The sequence below is a fragment of the Xyrauchen texanus genome, chromosome 19 (assembly GCF_025860055.1).
Source record: "Xyrauchen texanus isolate HMW12.3.18 chromosome 19, RBS_HiC_50CHRs, whole genome shotgun sequence".
NCBI classification, from domain to species: domain Eukaryota; kingdom Metazoa; phylum Chordata; class Actinopteri; order Cypriniformes; family Catostomidae; genus Xyrauchen; species Xyrauchen texanus.
Genome location: NC_068294.1, coordinates 32,515,708 through 32,531,805, shown reverse-complemented (window position 1 = coordinate 32,531,805; position 16,098 = coordinate 32,515,708). Strand labels below are relative to the sequence as shown.

Sequence of the window (16,098 nt, the reverse complement as noted above, 5' to 3'; positions counted from 1 at the left end):
ACAAAACAAAAAAAATTAAAAATTAGAGAAGTGACATTTCTGAGCAGTGAACAACACTAACTTTATAACAGGAAGCATGCTGGACAGAATGTCTAAAAAAAAATTTACCAGTAAAATAATTGTATTTATTTGAAGAGACATATGGGGAACACATTTTAAATTATTATAAAGATGTGTTAGCATCCAACATTATTGTGTATTACTACAGTTCTATTTTCAAACATAATTTCTTATACTTTTTATTTCTTCAATTCTTTCATTCTTATGCTTGTAATCTTAGAATATTAATTTATTAAATGTAAGACAAAGGTGTATTAACAAAAACATAAAGCATAAAAAATAGAAAGTAAGCAACTATTTACTTAAAAGTACAGTTTTATTTCAAACACACAGTTTTACAGCCAAAGCACCTATTAAGGTGGCTTAATAACAGTATTTCATTTACATGCACATGTGTCAAACTCAGCATCATTAACTTCATAAATCAGTGCTTGCTCAAGGACCTTGTCCTTATTCTGGCAAATGTCACATTATGCAAATATACAATAAAAGCACAGAAAATCCACTTGATGCAAAAACAAACAAACAAACAAACAAAAAAACTGTATCTTAACAAACATTAAAAATGCAGAGCATCCGTGTCATTTTCCAAATATGTACAGTATGAATAATTTATCAGTAGGCACATATGCCGCAGGTAAGGTTGCTTGAATGGGTTCCTGGTTGCTGATGTTTTCATTATTTGAACAAGATGGCTTAGCAACAAAACAAATAAAGAGCATGGTAAATTATGTAAGCTTTTTACCACTGCAATGTTCTGCATGATCATCTGTGATGGTCTGGGCATATTCTGAATCCCAGTCCCTTTGGAAAATCTTATGTAATTGGCTTAGAACGGTTTGCTGGCCAAGCCCTACTGCAGCGCCTGTCTGATTCACCACAAGCCCAACCCCTGCCGTCTGGGTGAAATAGTTCTCAGACCAGTTTGATGTGCCTGTAAAGCATGAAATAACTAACAATTAATCATAAGAGCAAGACTATTAATGTGACATTCACTCAATTTTTAAGCACATATGCACAATGCTTAAATATTACAGCTACACATGTAGGAGTGTAACTGTTGGCAAACACTTTTTGATCCTTTGAAAAGCATGCAAGTGAGATCAGGCTGTGAAATTTGAGCATACCAATGTAAACAACACGATCAGTCACCATGTACTTGGCATGGTTGACACGTGCAAACGGAATCCTCTTCTCCTCTCGTGTTGAGGGCACTTCAAAAATTTTCTGTGAAATAAAAGGTTTTATCCATTAAATCACCAGTCATTACCAATTTAAGTATAAAGTATATTTGGAAAGCGTTAAGAACATTCAGAAACGTACAGTATGAATGTTGCAGCTCAGAGGAGGCTTGTTGAGGACTGATAGAGACTGTAGGAAGAGAAACATGGCACCAGGAGAGTGACTCCAACAACTGACCAACAATTTCACCTCAACACCTCTTGCACAAGCAGCCTCACGGAGTGCAGAGTCGATGGCAGGCCAGAACCTAAACAACATAAGTCATTCTCATGAATGAAGTATGAAAAACTCCATAGTAATATATTATGTACCATATTCTGTACATGCAAATTGTCCCATACACAAACTTAATTCAAATGACAGATTATTATATCCCCACTGAAATATCAAGATGCAAAGATTACCGGACAGGCTCTGTGAACTGTGACATGGGAAGATAGTCCATCACAGACACATAGATAAATTGCTCAGCATCAGCAATTACAGATAAGATGCTTGAGAGGTCGTCAGAACGTCCATTTGATGATAAAAGAGGGGGAGAACTCTATAAAAATAAGCCAAACACTTTCATATAACTTTTTGTCAATAACACTGTATTGGTCTGCATACACTCAAAATGCTTGTTTCATGTTCAGAAATGAATCAAACTGGAAAATGTAAGACCACATATACTGTCCATGCACTATATTCACAAAAAGGATGATGTATTCTGATTCTCTGAAATAAAAAGGCAACCATCAAAAAACATATAGTATGAAACTCAAGAATATAAAGTGAAGTGCAAGATAGCAGAAAATGAGTGAACTTGTGAACAGGTTGGAATGGGTTTGGATAAAATTGTATAAAAGACATGCAACGGCAAAACATCTATTACTGATGATTACAGTGAACATAAGACAGTTAAAGGGATTGTTCAACCAAAAATATATTTACTCACCCTCATATCGTTCCATAACCAAATTACTTTCTTTTTTTTCCATGGACTATATAAGAACCTTTGAAGAATCTTGAGACACTGCTCTTTATCATACAGTGAAAGTGAATAGTGACTAAATCCTTCATTAAACTACAAAGTTAGTTAGAAGCTGAATGTGAAGTTTAGTGCTGCTCAGAGGTGGCATAAATGAATTAACAAAGCAATTAAAATTGTATAAATAATGTTATGAGATTAATATTTTAAATATAAAATTATGAATATAAAAATACGCAACAAATTAAAATATGAAATTATACTTTTGAATATGAAACTAAATTATGAAATATATGTTCTATCATGATAACAACAAATTTTAAGGCTGCTCCGAAACTGCATTTCATTTACATAGAACCAAAGCAGCATCAGAACTGCTTACAATATTAGCGGGTGAGGTGGGTCAGAGCAGGCGTAATTTAGTCTTGCTTTTGTGTCTATGCATCTTAACAAAAAATTTAGAGTAGGAACAGAGCAGCCTTAAGGGATAGGGACACTCAAAAATGAAAATTCTCTCATCATTTACTCACCCTCATGCCATCCCAGATGAGTATGACTTTCTTTCTTCTGCTGAACACAAACAAAGATTTTAGAAGAATATATCAGCTTTGTAGGTCCATGGTGGCCTGAACTTTTACAGTCCAAAAGGTATATAAGGGCAGCATAAAAGTAATCCATATCTTCAAAAGAGATATGATAGGTGTGGGTAGAAAACAGATAAATATTTAAGTCTTTACTATAAATCTCCACTTTCACATTCTTTTTCTTTTGTTAGGTGATTCACACTCTTTGTGCATATTGCCACCTACTGAAAGAAAGACAAACAAATGTGGAGATTTACTCAACGGCTACTTTATTAGGATCATCTGTACGCCTACTTATTCATGCGATTACCTAATCAGCCAATTGTGTGGCAGCAGTGCAATGCATATAATCATACAGATACGAGTGAGGAGCTTCAGATAATGTTCACATCAACCATCATGTTGTAAAATGTAAAAAAATGTGATCTCAGTTATTTCAACCGTGGCATGACTGTTGGTGCCATACATGCTGGTTTGAGTAATTCTGTAGCTTCTGATCTCTTGGGATTTCAGCAGCTACAGGTCTGCAGAATGCACAACATGTCAAACCTAGAGGTGAATGGGCTACAACAGCAGAAGTCCACGACGGGTTGAACAGAATTCTCAGCTTTCTGTTCTTGGCTGACAGAAGTGGAAACTGACATAGTCCTGGAAAAACCCAGGAGATCAGCAGTTACAGGAATATTCAAACCAGCTTGTCAGGACCAACAATTATTCCATGGTCAGAATCATTAAGATTACATTTTTCCCCCATTCTGATGGTTGATGTGAACATTAACAGAAGCTCCTGACCATTATCTGTATATTAACATATCTAGGCATACAGGTGTTCCTAATAAAGTGGTAGGTGAGTGTATGTCTCCCTTTATATACAGCAATGGGTGATGTGATTAAACAAACTAATCCAATTATCTCTAAACATTGAGCACATAACCTGTGGGCACATGAAACTGATGGCCAGATGATCATTTCCATTTAATTTTAGTTGCATGATAGTTTCAGTTTAGTTTTAATTGAGTTTTTCTGGGTTATTTTTGGGAATTTCGTTTCAGTTTTAGTTTCAGTTAACTATAATAACCTTGGAAGGGAGGAGAATTTATAGTAAAAAGGGCTTAAATATTGATCTGTTTATCACCCGCACCTATCATATCGCTTCTGAAGACATGGATTTAACCACTGGAGTCATGTGGATTACTTTTATGCTGCCTTTATGTGCTTTTTGGACCTTCAAAGTTCTTGATATCATCGACTTGCATTAAATGGACATACAGAGCTGAGATATTTTTCAAAAAAAATCTTCGCTTGTGTTCAGCAAAAGAAAGAAAGTCATACACATCTGGGATGGCATGAGGGTGAGTGATAATGATAAGAGAATTTAAAATTTTGGGTGAACTGTCACTTTAATTTGGCTTTTAACTAGGTGCCATGAAATAACAGCTCTGTAACAGCCCTATGCTTGGTAAACAGTGGGCCACAGCCAGATTGTTTGTTTAACCAATGAGAAAACCTTCTGCCTGTCAGTCATTGTGCGCATTCACAGGGCAGCCCATATATGCTTGTATTAGTGCTGGTACTGTGTCCTACTACCATGAAACGCTTAGGTTCGGGCTGCAAAACGATAAGGGGCTGCTTCTCCATTCATATGCCCCAATACAACGGTCTCCAAGAGTGTCTGTATGTGTGCACGTGTCTTTGGAGAGCAGGGTTTTGGAAAGAGGGTGGTAGATAATCAACTGCAAAAATCTGGTGAAAGTTCCAGAATGGCTAAAATCGCTTACAGCACCTTTACATTCTGCCTAATATATCCTTTTGTGTTTCATAGAAAAGGTAAATCAGGTTTGGAAGGATATTGAGATAATTGTAATTTTTGTGTGAACTATCCCTTTAAACAAACAAAGTCAACTTGTGAGAGAATCACAACTCACAGACAAATAGACACGTGCAGGGACACCGTTGAATTTAACAGCTAATGGGTACTTAGAACTAGAGAGGGCAGAGAACCGGCCAGGCCAGAAAGGAGGTAGAGATCCATTCTTCTGAGCTCCAATCTCCCAATAAATGTCAAATATCCGTGAAGCATCCTGTGCTAGACAGCTGCAGTCTTCTACAGACACTCCAACCTCTTTCACCTGTCAGAAATATTAATTATAAAGGTCAGCGTATTCACTGCACACATTTGAAGTTTGAATCTTTATTTTGAGCAAGCTATTCCTTTAACTTTCAAGGATGCACAGTGTCGATAGTTTTAGAAGTACCTGGGTAAGTGAACGCCAGTCCATGTTTGCACTTCCTACATACATGTGTTTCTTATCCACAACCCATAATTTGGTGTGCAAAATGCCCCCAGTGAAACTCTGTAGGTCAACCCCCCTGACCTCAGCCCCTGAGAGAAAACATAAAGCAAGAGAGCAGAAAGAAAGAGAAGAAATGTTACATTCCAAATTGACACATGTGAGTTCATCAATCAATCCTTTAGCAATATAAATATATATGTTTTAACTGCTTTATGCAAAAGTTAAACCCTGTTGTACCTGTTGCTACCAGTTCATCTGTGTCTGCAATGTATGGCTGAGGGGCGTTCACTGCAATCTTCAACTTCACTCCTTTTGGTTCCAGCTGCTTCAGTTGGTTGAACACTTTTTTGCCCTATAGAAAAGACTTAACTGAATTGCCTTCCCATATAACAGAATCAGTTGTGTGCAGAACACATTATTCATACCAATTTAAATGCAAAATAGGTCATGAAATGTCCACGACCCAACATACCAGCACAGACGAGGGCTCTGTAAGGCCAAGGTCTGAGTCTCGGAGTGTGAAATAGAATGCAGCAATGTGGACAGAGCTGTTTGCTCTATTTAGAAGGTTAGTCCAAGTCTCAAAGATGCTGGGTAGGTGTGGTGAGCCAGAGGGGTAGTATAGGTCTTCAGGGACACTTTCGACAAGAGTAAGCCTGATAAGTAACAATTAGAAACACGTTTAAAACCTACATTTCAAAGTTGCCATTTCAAGACTTATGAAGATAAATTGCTTTCTCACCTACAGTCAGAGATGCATGCCTCTTGAGGCAGCCAGAAACTTTCCAGCCAGTGTAACTCCAGTTGTGACATTAGGTGTGACACAGATTTAGGGATTCCATACTGCCAGATGTGCAGTCCAAATCCACCCAAAAGAAGGAGTGTGGAGGGCAAGAGAAAGAAAAGAGCGAAGCTCCCTCCTTTTGTTTGCTAAATCCATAGAAAATGAATGATTAAAAGAGTTACTGTTTACTTATGCAAACATCTTCCCTTAGACCTCAGATAGTGATGAAATGACTGATTTGTGGCTGTTTAATTTCAAACATCCCCTTCTGTTTAAATATAAGGTTTGTATAATGGCAAAACAAATGCATCTATGCAAGGCACTTGAATACGTAAAGGGATAGTTCATCCAAAAATAAAAATTATCTCATAATTTACTCAACCTCAGGCCATCCCAGATGTGTATGTCTTTCTTTCTTTTGTAGAACACAAAAAAAGCTTTTTAGAAGAATATCAATAGCTCTATTCATCTTTCAATGCAGGTGAATGGTGGCCAGAAATCTAAAGGTCCAAAAAGCATTTCAAAGCAGCATAAAAGTCATCCATAAGACTCCAGTGGTTAAATACACATCTTCCAGCTGCTTTTATCTGCTTTTACAGAAAGCCATACACATCTAAAATGGCCTTTAATACCTTTAAAATTTGTCCTGAGAAAGACATTTCAAGTGTGACAAGAAGCCATTCCAATGAGTATTACTAACTAGATGCATGAGCCTAATTACACAAATTATGTATGTTGCATGTTATGAAGTACGATACACCCTACCTTTGAAGGTGTGTTTATTCTGGTCTTTCTGTATGTTGTGTGAGTAGTATCAGCAGTCTTGTTTTTCTGTCCTGTTTCTTTCAAGCATTTTAAAGTGTCTTTACTAGCTGAAGCTTTCTTCATCTTAGCAGTTTCACCTTGACCACTATGTGTCCATCCACCAACCTTATCTGGAAAAGAGCACTGTTTCACATAATTCTCTGTTACACAATTTTCTTCTACCATTTGTGATGGGTATACCGTCTCTTTCACACTTCCTTTTTCAAAGTCTTTTACCAACGTATCTTCACAAACTTGATCAGAGGATGTTCTCTGATGTTGATCAACATCAGAGGAGCATGAGCTCAGCTCTTCTACAACTGCATCCAGTGCCGATATCTGTTCGTCTTCTGAAGGGGTCTTCTCGCATGCAGTTTCAAATTCAGAAACCAGATCTACGATGAGATCAGTGGTTACAGCGGCCTCATTGATGTTCCTGAGTGAGGGCCTTTGCAGTGGGATTTCAACCAGATCAGAGTCCTTTGTAATCTCAAGTGTTTGACCAAGGGAATGATCTCTTTTCAGAGCTAAAGGAATGAAGATGTGATCTGAGATATCATCAGCACTGCTTGTGGGCAAACAAGCTGATGGGATGGGCAGCACTTTTTCTCTCATTTTCACTTTTCCAGCTTCTAAAAAGGCAGCTCTCTCTTTTTGGCACTGTTGACTGGATCCATCCATCTTCGGTGTGGTGGATGACTCTGCAGTCTGGACGGTGACTCGCTTGCGGGACAGGGAGCTTTGGAAGGTAGGAATGCGGGAGATTGTGGGTCTCCCTGCTTTACGAGAGTCTTCCCCATCCTCTTTTCTCTCAAATGTTGTCTTCTCAATGTCTTCCTCACCTAACAAATATTCAGCTGACCTAATGTTTACATCCTCAGGTTCCTATAACATAATTAGAATACAAACCCATAATATATTGCTTGAGTGTATACATCAATATTGTATGTATTGTCTGAGAGCATATACAAGAAATGTAGAATTGTTTTGGTTGTGTACACAATCTGTATCCTTTTTTAATGGTAATAACATAGTAATATGTTATATAGTGTCTCTCACTTCATCTCTATTATCCTATAACAAACGACTAATGCAACAAACATTTTTCAATGCACATCCTTAAAAAAGATAGGGAGGGTGCGTGTATCAGAGTACAACAAACATAAATGCAATTTGTAGCCTTTAAAAAAACCTTACAGAGCAATTTTGAGCCCTGGGTTAGCACGAAAGCTACTCACCATGACCACAGCCGTCAGTCGAGAAGAACCCAACTCAACTTCTCCTTAACTAGTTATAAAGGTTATAAAATAAGTATTTCCAAAACAAATATCTGACTGATTGTACGAGGAGATAAACGTGCTATCGGTGTTGTCGGTCCAGTTTGGGCGGCTCGAGAAAAGCGAACGGAGTTTTAAAAGCGATGCTGTCTGTGTCTGCGACGTGGCTGCACAGTGCGGTACAGTGAAGAAAAGAAAGAGCGAGAGAGAGAGAGAGAGAGAGCGCGTGAGAGGAAAAAGTGAAGAAGAAAAAACCTCGCCTACTTACACAATAATAAATTCATGTATTATTAGTACCTCCCCACCTCTGACTGACAGCTTCTGGATCTGTTCAGACCGCTCATGCGAAACATCTTCAAATCAACTGACATAATACAGATTAAAGTGATTACATTATTAGTTATAAATAGAGTATATAACTTGTCTTGAACACATATAATCTTGTTATTTTAAACAGGATCTAAATTTACACTATTTTATTTCAAGAAATGAATACATGCCTAAACGATTACGCTTTAAATAACGGTTATTGATGGCTAAAATTGAACTAACCGCCGTTTCCTAAACGAATGACTGAGTGCTCCCCCGACATGCATTTTGATTATTAACTCTGCAATGCTTCTTAGTATTGAACGCTAACGTCAAATCATGTAATTTATTATGTATAATGTTCCTTCAACAAGCCTTTTATTTAAAGCTCAAGTGTGTCATTTCTGCATCACTTTCAGAAAACACCCTGCGTCTGCCATTGGTTGAAAAATCAGATCATCCTACCCCAAACTCACGCCATTGGTTGAGCCGATGTTGCTTTGTCAAGATGGACCGGTCTCTTTAACAAACAGGGCAGTTTTGGAAAGGGCCTCAAAACTCAGTTTTTACACTTTTCGTGGAAATCAACCTTCGAATTGCTTACTTATAATTGGGTCATTCGGAACAATTTTGACTTTTCTGACTTACAAAATACAGAAATTTTCAGTTCAGTTTTCACCCATTAAATCTGAGAGTACTTAATTTGTATTCCTAAAGGACAACTTGACTGTTGTGCTTTATTTTATTATTTATTATTTTTCCCCACAAATTAAACAAGGGTTAAAACACCAGTGACAATAACACCAGTGACAAATTCTCTTAAAAAGATGAATTTTCTAAGTTGGTGTCAATGGCATCACAAAACACAACTGATCAGACTAAAAGTCTTTTACATTAAGAATAAACAATATAGCACCAATGACATACTTAAATAAAACATGTAAAATGATATAGCACCAATGACATACTTAAATAAAACATGTAAAATGATATAGCACCAATGACATACTTAAATAAAACATGTAAAATGATATAGCTAAAATGTAAATACATATAACTTTTGTCTCTACACATTAAGAAAAAATTACATCACTTTAAAATTCACTTAAAATGTCTTTCATCATCGAAGGATTTTGGACAGGGTTAAGTTTAGGGTTTGGGGATAGATTTAGTACCTCTAAATACTATATAATAAGCTTCTAATGATTGTTTGTGAGATATAATAACAGTATAATTCTGCCATACAAACATTTCATTAATCTAATAAGAAAACGCTTTAAAAGCCTATAAATAATACAAGTTTATTGTTCTCAGACAAGGTTTTTATTTTTATTGTATTCTTAACGTAGAACTATAGTCACAGTACATGTGGTTAACAGATGCCAGATGAGTAACAATATAAATCAAACTAAGGAAAGAATATATATATATTTATATAGTAATTTATACATCAACTAGAGTTTAAAAGCAGAGCAATTTTTATTTGTTATTCATAATTTATTTATCAACAGAGAGTGATATCATATTCAAATAGTATTTCATTTCTTTTAAGAAAATATAAAAAAGGTTTACTGTTCAAAAATGTACGTTTATGAATGTAAAATTTGCTAAGAAAATAACATACAAAATAAAAAAAGAACTAATACTGAAAGATGGCATGAACAAAATAAATGGGGGAAATTTCTGTGTATTTCTAGAGGTTTCTCAAGTGGTCGTGGTTTGTATGTATAACTATAACGTGTAGTGGGAGTGGTTTAAAGCAGTCTCGCTTCATCTGTTTACTTTTTACAACACCATCCCGTGCCGCTAGATGTCACCAACAACAGCGCTTTATCCCTTTGAAAATGCAGAACATAAACACTGGGCTGCGGAACTCACTGAGGAGGGAACGGATTTGTCACGTCTAACGTCGACTTCATGTCCATAGTAATTTGTAAGGTATTGTTGGTCTGATTATTTTGAATATTTACATAATCTTTTTGTTTTAATGTGTACCGCATATTTCAAATGAATCCGATCCTGTTTGTTAACTACAAAGCAACAAATTAGCAACGCTAGCTACACAGCTAGAAATGTTACATAAGTATAAAGTCATTTTAATACAAATGATGACCAGGTGATGTTTTTAACGAATAAATTAAGTCAGGCTGTCACACGACTGGTAAACAATTGTCAACAGAAAGCTCATATTCAGGTACAGTAAGTCTAAGCAGATATAATATTTCGCTTTGCTTTTTTTGCTAGTTTCTGTTTTGGCACCATTTTTGTATCCGATTGGGCAAATGAGGAACTTGGTATTTACTGTTGAAGTAATGTTTGATTGGTTGCGATGGAAAACTTTCCTGTGACATTTATTAAAATTGTACATTTTGATTTTGCAGGTGCAGATCACAGAGAGATCAAGGGGACGTCTCCTGATAAAGGACATTTTGTTGGTGTTATTTAAAAAAAATAAATAAATATTCCGTCGTGAAGAATGAGCGAGTGACAGAATATTTGTGTAATAAATAATCCTAACCCAGAATTAATGTGATATTTTAGAGGCGAATATGGCAAACTTTTCAATTTCTTTTCAAAATTTTGTTTGACATTTTTCAGAATATGATTTATCCTGATCCTTTGTTTTATATCAGATTTGTTTTATTTGATTTTTGATTTTATAGGCTCTATTTTATATTGTACGTTTTTTTATTAATTTTTTATATCCATATTTTTGCACATAATAATGCAGGCTCCAGTTCCACCTTCCCCTATCAGACCAGCAGTGGCCCCATCAGTACAGCTGGGTGTCACCGTGCTTTACACCTGTCTTTACGGTGGTCTGTTTTTAGTTGTATTCATTCAGCTCTGGTTATTGTTACTCTACCGGCACAAACGATGGAGCTACCAGAGCGTTTTTCTCTTTCTTTGCCTGTTTTGGGCAGCCCTTCGCACAACACTCTTTTCATTTTATTTTCGTGACGCCGTTGCCGCCAACCATCTGCCCACCCAGGTCTACTGGCTCCTCTATTGTTTCCCTGTGTGTTTACAGTTTTTCACCCTCAGTCTCTTCAACCTTTACTTCACTCAGGTACGACAATGAAGGTTTACTTAGTTTGAGTAAGATTTATACTATAGATTAAAATGTGCTATGCTGTGTTTGCTTGGTTGAGAAATGGGTCCACTCCCTTATAACAATATTTCATTTTGACAGGAATTATTCAAAGTTCGAAGTTTATTCAACGTCGAGCCCAACAAAGGACTGTGAGTGTATTTGCGTATACTGTAAATATGTCACATATTACCAGGTTTTAAAAGGTGGTTAGTACAGTGGTGAAATGTAACACTTTTATTGAGAATTGTGTGTGATTGTGTATAAACATTTGACTTTCAGATGGTTGGCTCGCTGTGGGTTTGCAGCCATGAGTGCGATCTTCCTGTGTGTCAACATAGTTTGCGCCGGCCTTGGAGAGAATAGAGGATCTGGTGGAGCTGGTGACAAAACGTGGAGGCTGGTTCTAGTTCGGGTGCTGGTTAATGACCTGCTTTTTATTCTGGAAGCCATATGCCTGGCCACATCTCTGCTCCTGTTGACTCGATTCTCTTCCCCCACCACCCCTTATCTACGCAGTAAGGTAATGCATAGTTTGCGGGAGCTTCACCCAAAGCAATTTAAAGTCAAATCGAAACAGCCCAGCAAAGCTGTTCGCAACCCATTTTATTTTCGCAACTGATCCGTGTGGAAAAAGGACATTTAATGGTAAACAATAAACAATATTTTGCCACTCACTTACTTTACTTTGTCATCAGATCACTGTTTTTCTTAGGAATTATGCTTTAAAAATGGAAAAAGAGGGGAAAAACCTATAGTATTGTTCTAACAATAAATATTTTCCAATGATTGTCGATTGGATCTGTTGAACACATGGCAGGCCAAAACTTTAAGAGAACCGAAATGAAAGATACACTCAAGATAAAAAGATGAATACATATATTTAACATGTCAATTTATGTGGGAGGGGGAAAGAGGTTATTTTGCACTTAAAATATATTTTTTTGTCATTTCTGAACAATTTAACACGCATTTAGCATATTATGATAGAACATTATTTAGTCTTTCTATTTTCTATTCTATTTTTGTTAGGTCTTTATATTACAGAAAGATGATTATAAAATGAATAAAATACAATAAATGTATGAAACATTTAATGAAAAACCAGGGTTAAATTTATATCGATGGTTATAGCCGATGGTTTTAATTAGGTGAATACATTGTGCATCCCTACAGCTACAGCTAATATTATTATAATTTCTTTAGGATGTAGTGCAATAACAATATAAAAGCAAATAATTGTAATTGCCTTTATAATATCATATTTCAATATTTTTTCTTAATTTCTCTCTGGTCGTTATACACAAAAATAAATAGCGACCTCTATATATTTAAGGAGGGGGTCCCTTGACAGGTGATTGCCACATTTGGGGGTCCTTGACATTAAAAAGTTTGAAAACCCTTGTCCTACCGAATAGAATCCTATACTGAATCCTTTCCTATTTTTGGACAAAAACAATAAACATCAAAAAGATACAGCTATTCAATTTGTTTTTGCTTTCAAGGGCCTTTGTCGGACTGCAGTGCTGGGAGCAGGCGTGATCTTACTTTTCTCCAGTAGAGCCTGCTACAACCTTGCAATGCTGTTTTTGTCTCTGAATCAAAAAGTGGAGGCCTTTGATTACGACTGGTACAACATCTCTGATCAGGTGTGCTGTACTCACAAATAAAGGGGTAGTTCACCCAAAAATGTTAACTCATCATCATTTACTCTAGGGTTGTGCCACGGTCATTAATTGAGAGACGCAACTTCTTGGAGAGCTTTTTTGCATGATTATATTTTGCTGGGCTTAAAAGTAATTTGTATTCAGCACAGTAAAACCCTCTGCAAGAACTTTCATCTCTTTAATTGCTTTAAGTTTATTCCATTTATGGACCACTGCACAGCCATCAAAGTATTAACAGTGTCTGTATTACAAGGTGATCACTGTCGGACGTTAAATCCTTTGCTGTGAGTAATATTTCCATATTTGAGGTGCTTTGGAGAGATTGAAGTCTTTTGCTGATTTTGATGTCTGAAACTGCTTAAATATTAAAATATGTTTAAACTGCTTGATGTCATGAACTAGATGTGTACCTGGATTATCATGCAGTTCTGCGCTTTTAAGTGCGCGGCATGGATCGCTTGAGACCCCTAAGCTCTCTGTTTACATTGAAGCCTCTCATTTTGCTTTGAGGATGCGAGTAAAACATTTTGTGCCACTCTGTAGTGAAGCCTTTGTTATTTTTATACTTTTTTTAAATGATAGTGTTGTGCAATAAGATTATTGTTATAAGATAGTTATTTAGCCCCTTTATTTGTTGCATAACCGTTAGTTACCATGTTGAAATGCTTATTCATATGTTCTTTTGAAATGCGTCTGATCGGGGTCATGTGACCATTAACGGAGCCTATATTAAACATCATTATCTGTAACACAGACTTGTCGTTCAAACAACTGACCGACTTGTCGAATATGAAAATTAGTAGTTTTCATCATAATTTTTAGGTGAACTATACTGTAAATGGATTAATGGAAAGGAGGAGGCGAGAACCGGCTTGACAATATAAATATTTTAATTATAAACTTAACCAAAAAGACAAACACACACACAGGTGTCGAACAGCTGTCCATAAATCTCTCTCTCTCTCTGTCATACTGCAGTCTCCGGTCGTCCTTTATCCCTCTCTGAGGCTTGATTAGCATGATTAGGGTCCGGGTGTGCGGAATCACAACCCTGCCACATATACCTTTAATGAATATAAATGTAATTCTCTCTTTAGTCAGTTTGTGATGTTCAGTGTTGTTCTTCTTACAGGCTGACCTTCGCAGTGAACTTGGAGAAAGAGGCTACATTATATTTGGAGCTGTTCTCTTCATTTGGGAGCTGCTACCGACCAGTTTGCTGCTTCTCATCTTCAGAGTTCGTCAGCCTCCTCAAGAAAGGGTTTGCAGATTAGCTGTTTTTCCTGTATCTTAGTAAATGTTTGTTTTGCTGTATTTAGGTCAATAAGATTTAGCTATCATCCATACAGAAAATTCGTAATTAATACACCTTTGTGACAGGGCGGAGGGCGGGGCCGGGTCGTGATCATACACACCCGGTCCCTATCAGGCTAATTAAGCCTCTGAGACGGATAAAGGCCGATTGCGGACTATGGTGCGAGGAGAGAGAGATAATTTACGGACATGTCCGTCGTGTGTGTGTTTGTCATTTGTTTAAGTTAATCATTAAAATGTTGTTTATATGCCAGGCCGGTTCTCGCCTCCTCCTTTCCATTGAACCTTTACACTGGTGCCGAAAACTATCTCTCTCTCGTCGCACCACTGTTCACAATCGGCCTTTATCCCTCTCGGGATATCATTGATAAGTAATTTAAAAAAAAAATAATCATTAAGTTCAGTACACTCACATGTATTGGAAACAGGTATGAAACCAACATGAAAACAAAGATTACAATTCATAGACCTTGGCTCGCATTTTAAGTGTCTCAGACATTTCTAATTGACCCTTTTACTGTGTCTACTTTGTATTTTATTTTATTTCAGAACTGCAACCCAGCCATGTGCAACAAACAAATCTCACGGTCATATTTCTTTGATGATCCTCGTGGAATGGATGGTGATTCGGATTCTCTCTGGAGTCACGGCATAAATCCCCATAGCAGGTAAACAACAGGCAATCTTTTTTAAATGTTACGATTCCAATATTTTAGCGCATTAATCAAAACAAGATGGATCCATTTAGATAGTGATTAAAACCATCTCTCTTCATCGACAGTTGGTTTGGGTCCAGTGAGACGACTCCACTCCTCTTCAGTAGGACTGACCAAAGCAGCCAACATCACTTACTCTACTCAACTCCACAGACCTGAATACTATTCAAAGCTAGAGATGTTCCTCTGACCTTCTCAGGCAATAGAACAGCAATACCTCTTCCTGTTGAGTAGCTCAATAGGTATTTTTGCACTAATATGCATCAGAAGCACCTGTACATCTAAAATTGTACCTTGACTTCATAAAGCTGATCATATAATGTTTTTTATAAAAATGACCAGCTAATGATTTTTCTGTATAGGTAAGGATTAATGAATGAGTTATCACATCTATCTTTTTTTTTATCATCTGGAAGAGTATAAAAAGTTAACATTTTCAGATAATATATTTTTGGGGATACTGACTTTTCACTTTATAAGATGTAAAAGGGAACAAAAAGTTTGGTATTAACCTTGTACTTGTGAATTTATTTTAATAATAAATGAATCAAAATAATATATTTTTACTGTGTTTACATCACGTCGGAATTGCCATTCAATTTTCCCAGTATTATAAACCAGTAACGTCTTGGACTGACCTTAATTTATGGAAGCTCCTACTTTTCACAATTTTCCATTGTGACATCATATTAATACAACCAAAATGGCAACTGCTTCATGAAGTGACTTTAGAGGGAGATGTCATTTTATTATAGCCAATGTCTATTTTGGTGTCACGAGTGTTGCCATTGAGTCCAAGGATGCTAACAGACTCCCAAGTTGTCGTCTCGTAATTATGGTCATTTCAATGTGACATGAGCACAGCATGATTTCAAAGTTACTGTTCACTGCTGTGATCAACATGATCTTTGACTAATGCTCATTATAACTCAGGATGAGGAAATTCCTTTTCATTAAACTACATACATTTTAATTTCATGTATACT

The 16,098-nt window shown here is 36.6% G+C and overlaps 2 protein-coding genes across 2 annotated transcripts; one reads left to right on the top strand and one right to left on the bottom strand.

The window, feature by feature from the left end:
* Positions 1 to 357: 357 nt before the first annotated feature.
* LOC127659664 (5'-3' exonuclease PLD3-like) lies at positions 358 to 8,236 on the bottom strand. The gene is made up of 11 exons (XM_052149585.1): positions 7,977 to 8,236; positions 6,700 to 7,623; positions 5,893 to 6,080; positions 5,623 to 5,806; positions 5,388 to 5,502; positions 5,112 to 5,239; positions 4,782 to 4,985; positions 1,707 to 1,846; positions 1,384 to 1,549; positions 1,188 to 1,287; positions 358 to 994 (listed from the first exon to the last, which is right to left on the bottom strand). Exons 1-11 carry the CDS (start codon positions 7,977 to 7,979, stop codon positions 789 to 791), a joined length of 2,358 nt encoding a protein of 785 aa, XP_052005545.1. The 5' UTR covers positions 7,980 to 8,236; the 3' UTR covers positions 358 to 788.
* A 1,924-nt stretch (positions 8,237 to 10,160) lies between these two features.
* LOC127659666 (integral membrane protein GPR137-like) lies at positions 10,161 to 15,639 on the top strand. The gene is made up of 8 exons (XM_052149587.1): positions 10,161 to 10,262; positions 10,706 to 11,394; positions 11,518 to 11,567; positions 11,698 to 11,938; positions 12,921 to 13,064; positions 14,215 to 14,343; positions 14,946 to 15,064; positions 15,178 to 15,639. Exons 2-8 carry the CDS (start codon positions 11,050 to 11,052, stop codon positions 15,269 to 15,271), a joined length of 1,122 nt encoding a protein of 373 aa, XP_052005547.1. The 5' UTR covers positions 10,161 to 10,262; positions 10,706 to 11,049; the 3' UTR covers positions 15,272 to 15,639.
* Positions 15,640 to 16,098: the final 459 nt, after the last annotated feature.

Bases quoted from the DNA above. Each gene is read 5' to 3' on its own strand.
- LOC127659664 (XM_052149585.1), bottom strand. The intron at 1,847-4,781 runs GTGAGTTGTGAT...TTATTTTTATAG, and splicing joins CTGCACGTGTCTATTTGTCT to AGTTCTCCCCCTCTTTTATC. The intron at 1,288-1,383 runs GTACGTTTCTGA...TTTATTTCACAG, and splicing joins TGAGCTGCAACATTCATACT to AAAATTTTTGAAGTGCCCTC.
- LOC127659666 (XM_052149587.1), top strand. From the start codon at position 11,050: ATGCAGGCTCCAGTTCCACCTTCCCCTATCAGACCAGCAGTGGCCCCA. The intron at 14,344-14,945 runs GTTTGCAGATTA...ATTTTATTTCAG, and splicing joins GTCAGCCTCCTCAAGAAAGG to AACTGCAACCCAGCCATGTG. The intron at 15,065-15,177 runs GTAAACAACAGG...CTTCATCGACAG, and splicing joins GGCATAAATCCCCATAGCAG to TTGGTTTGGGTCCAGTGAGA.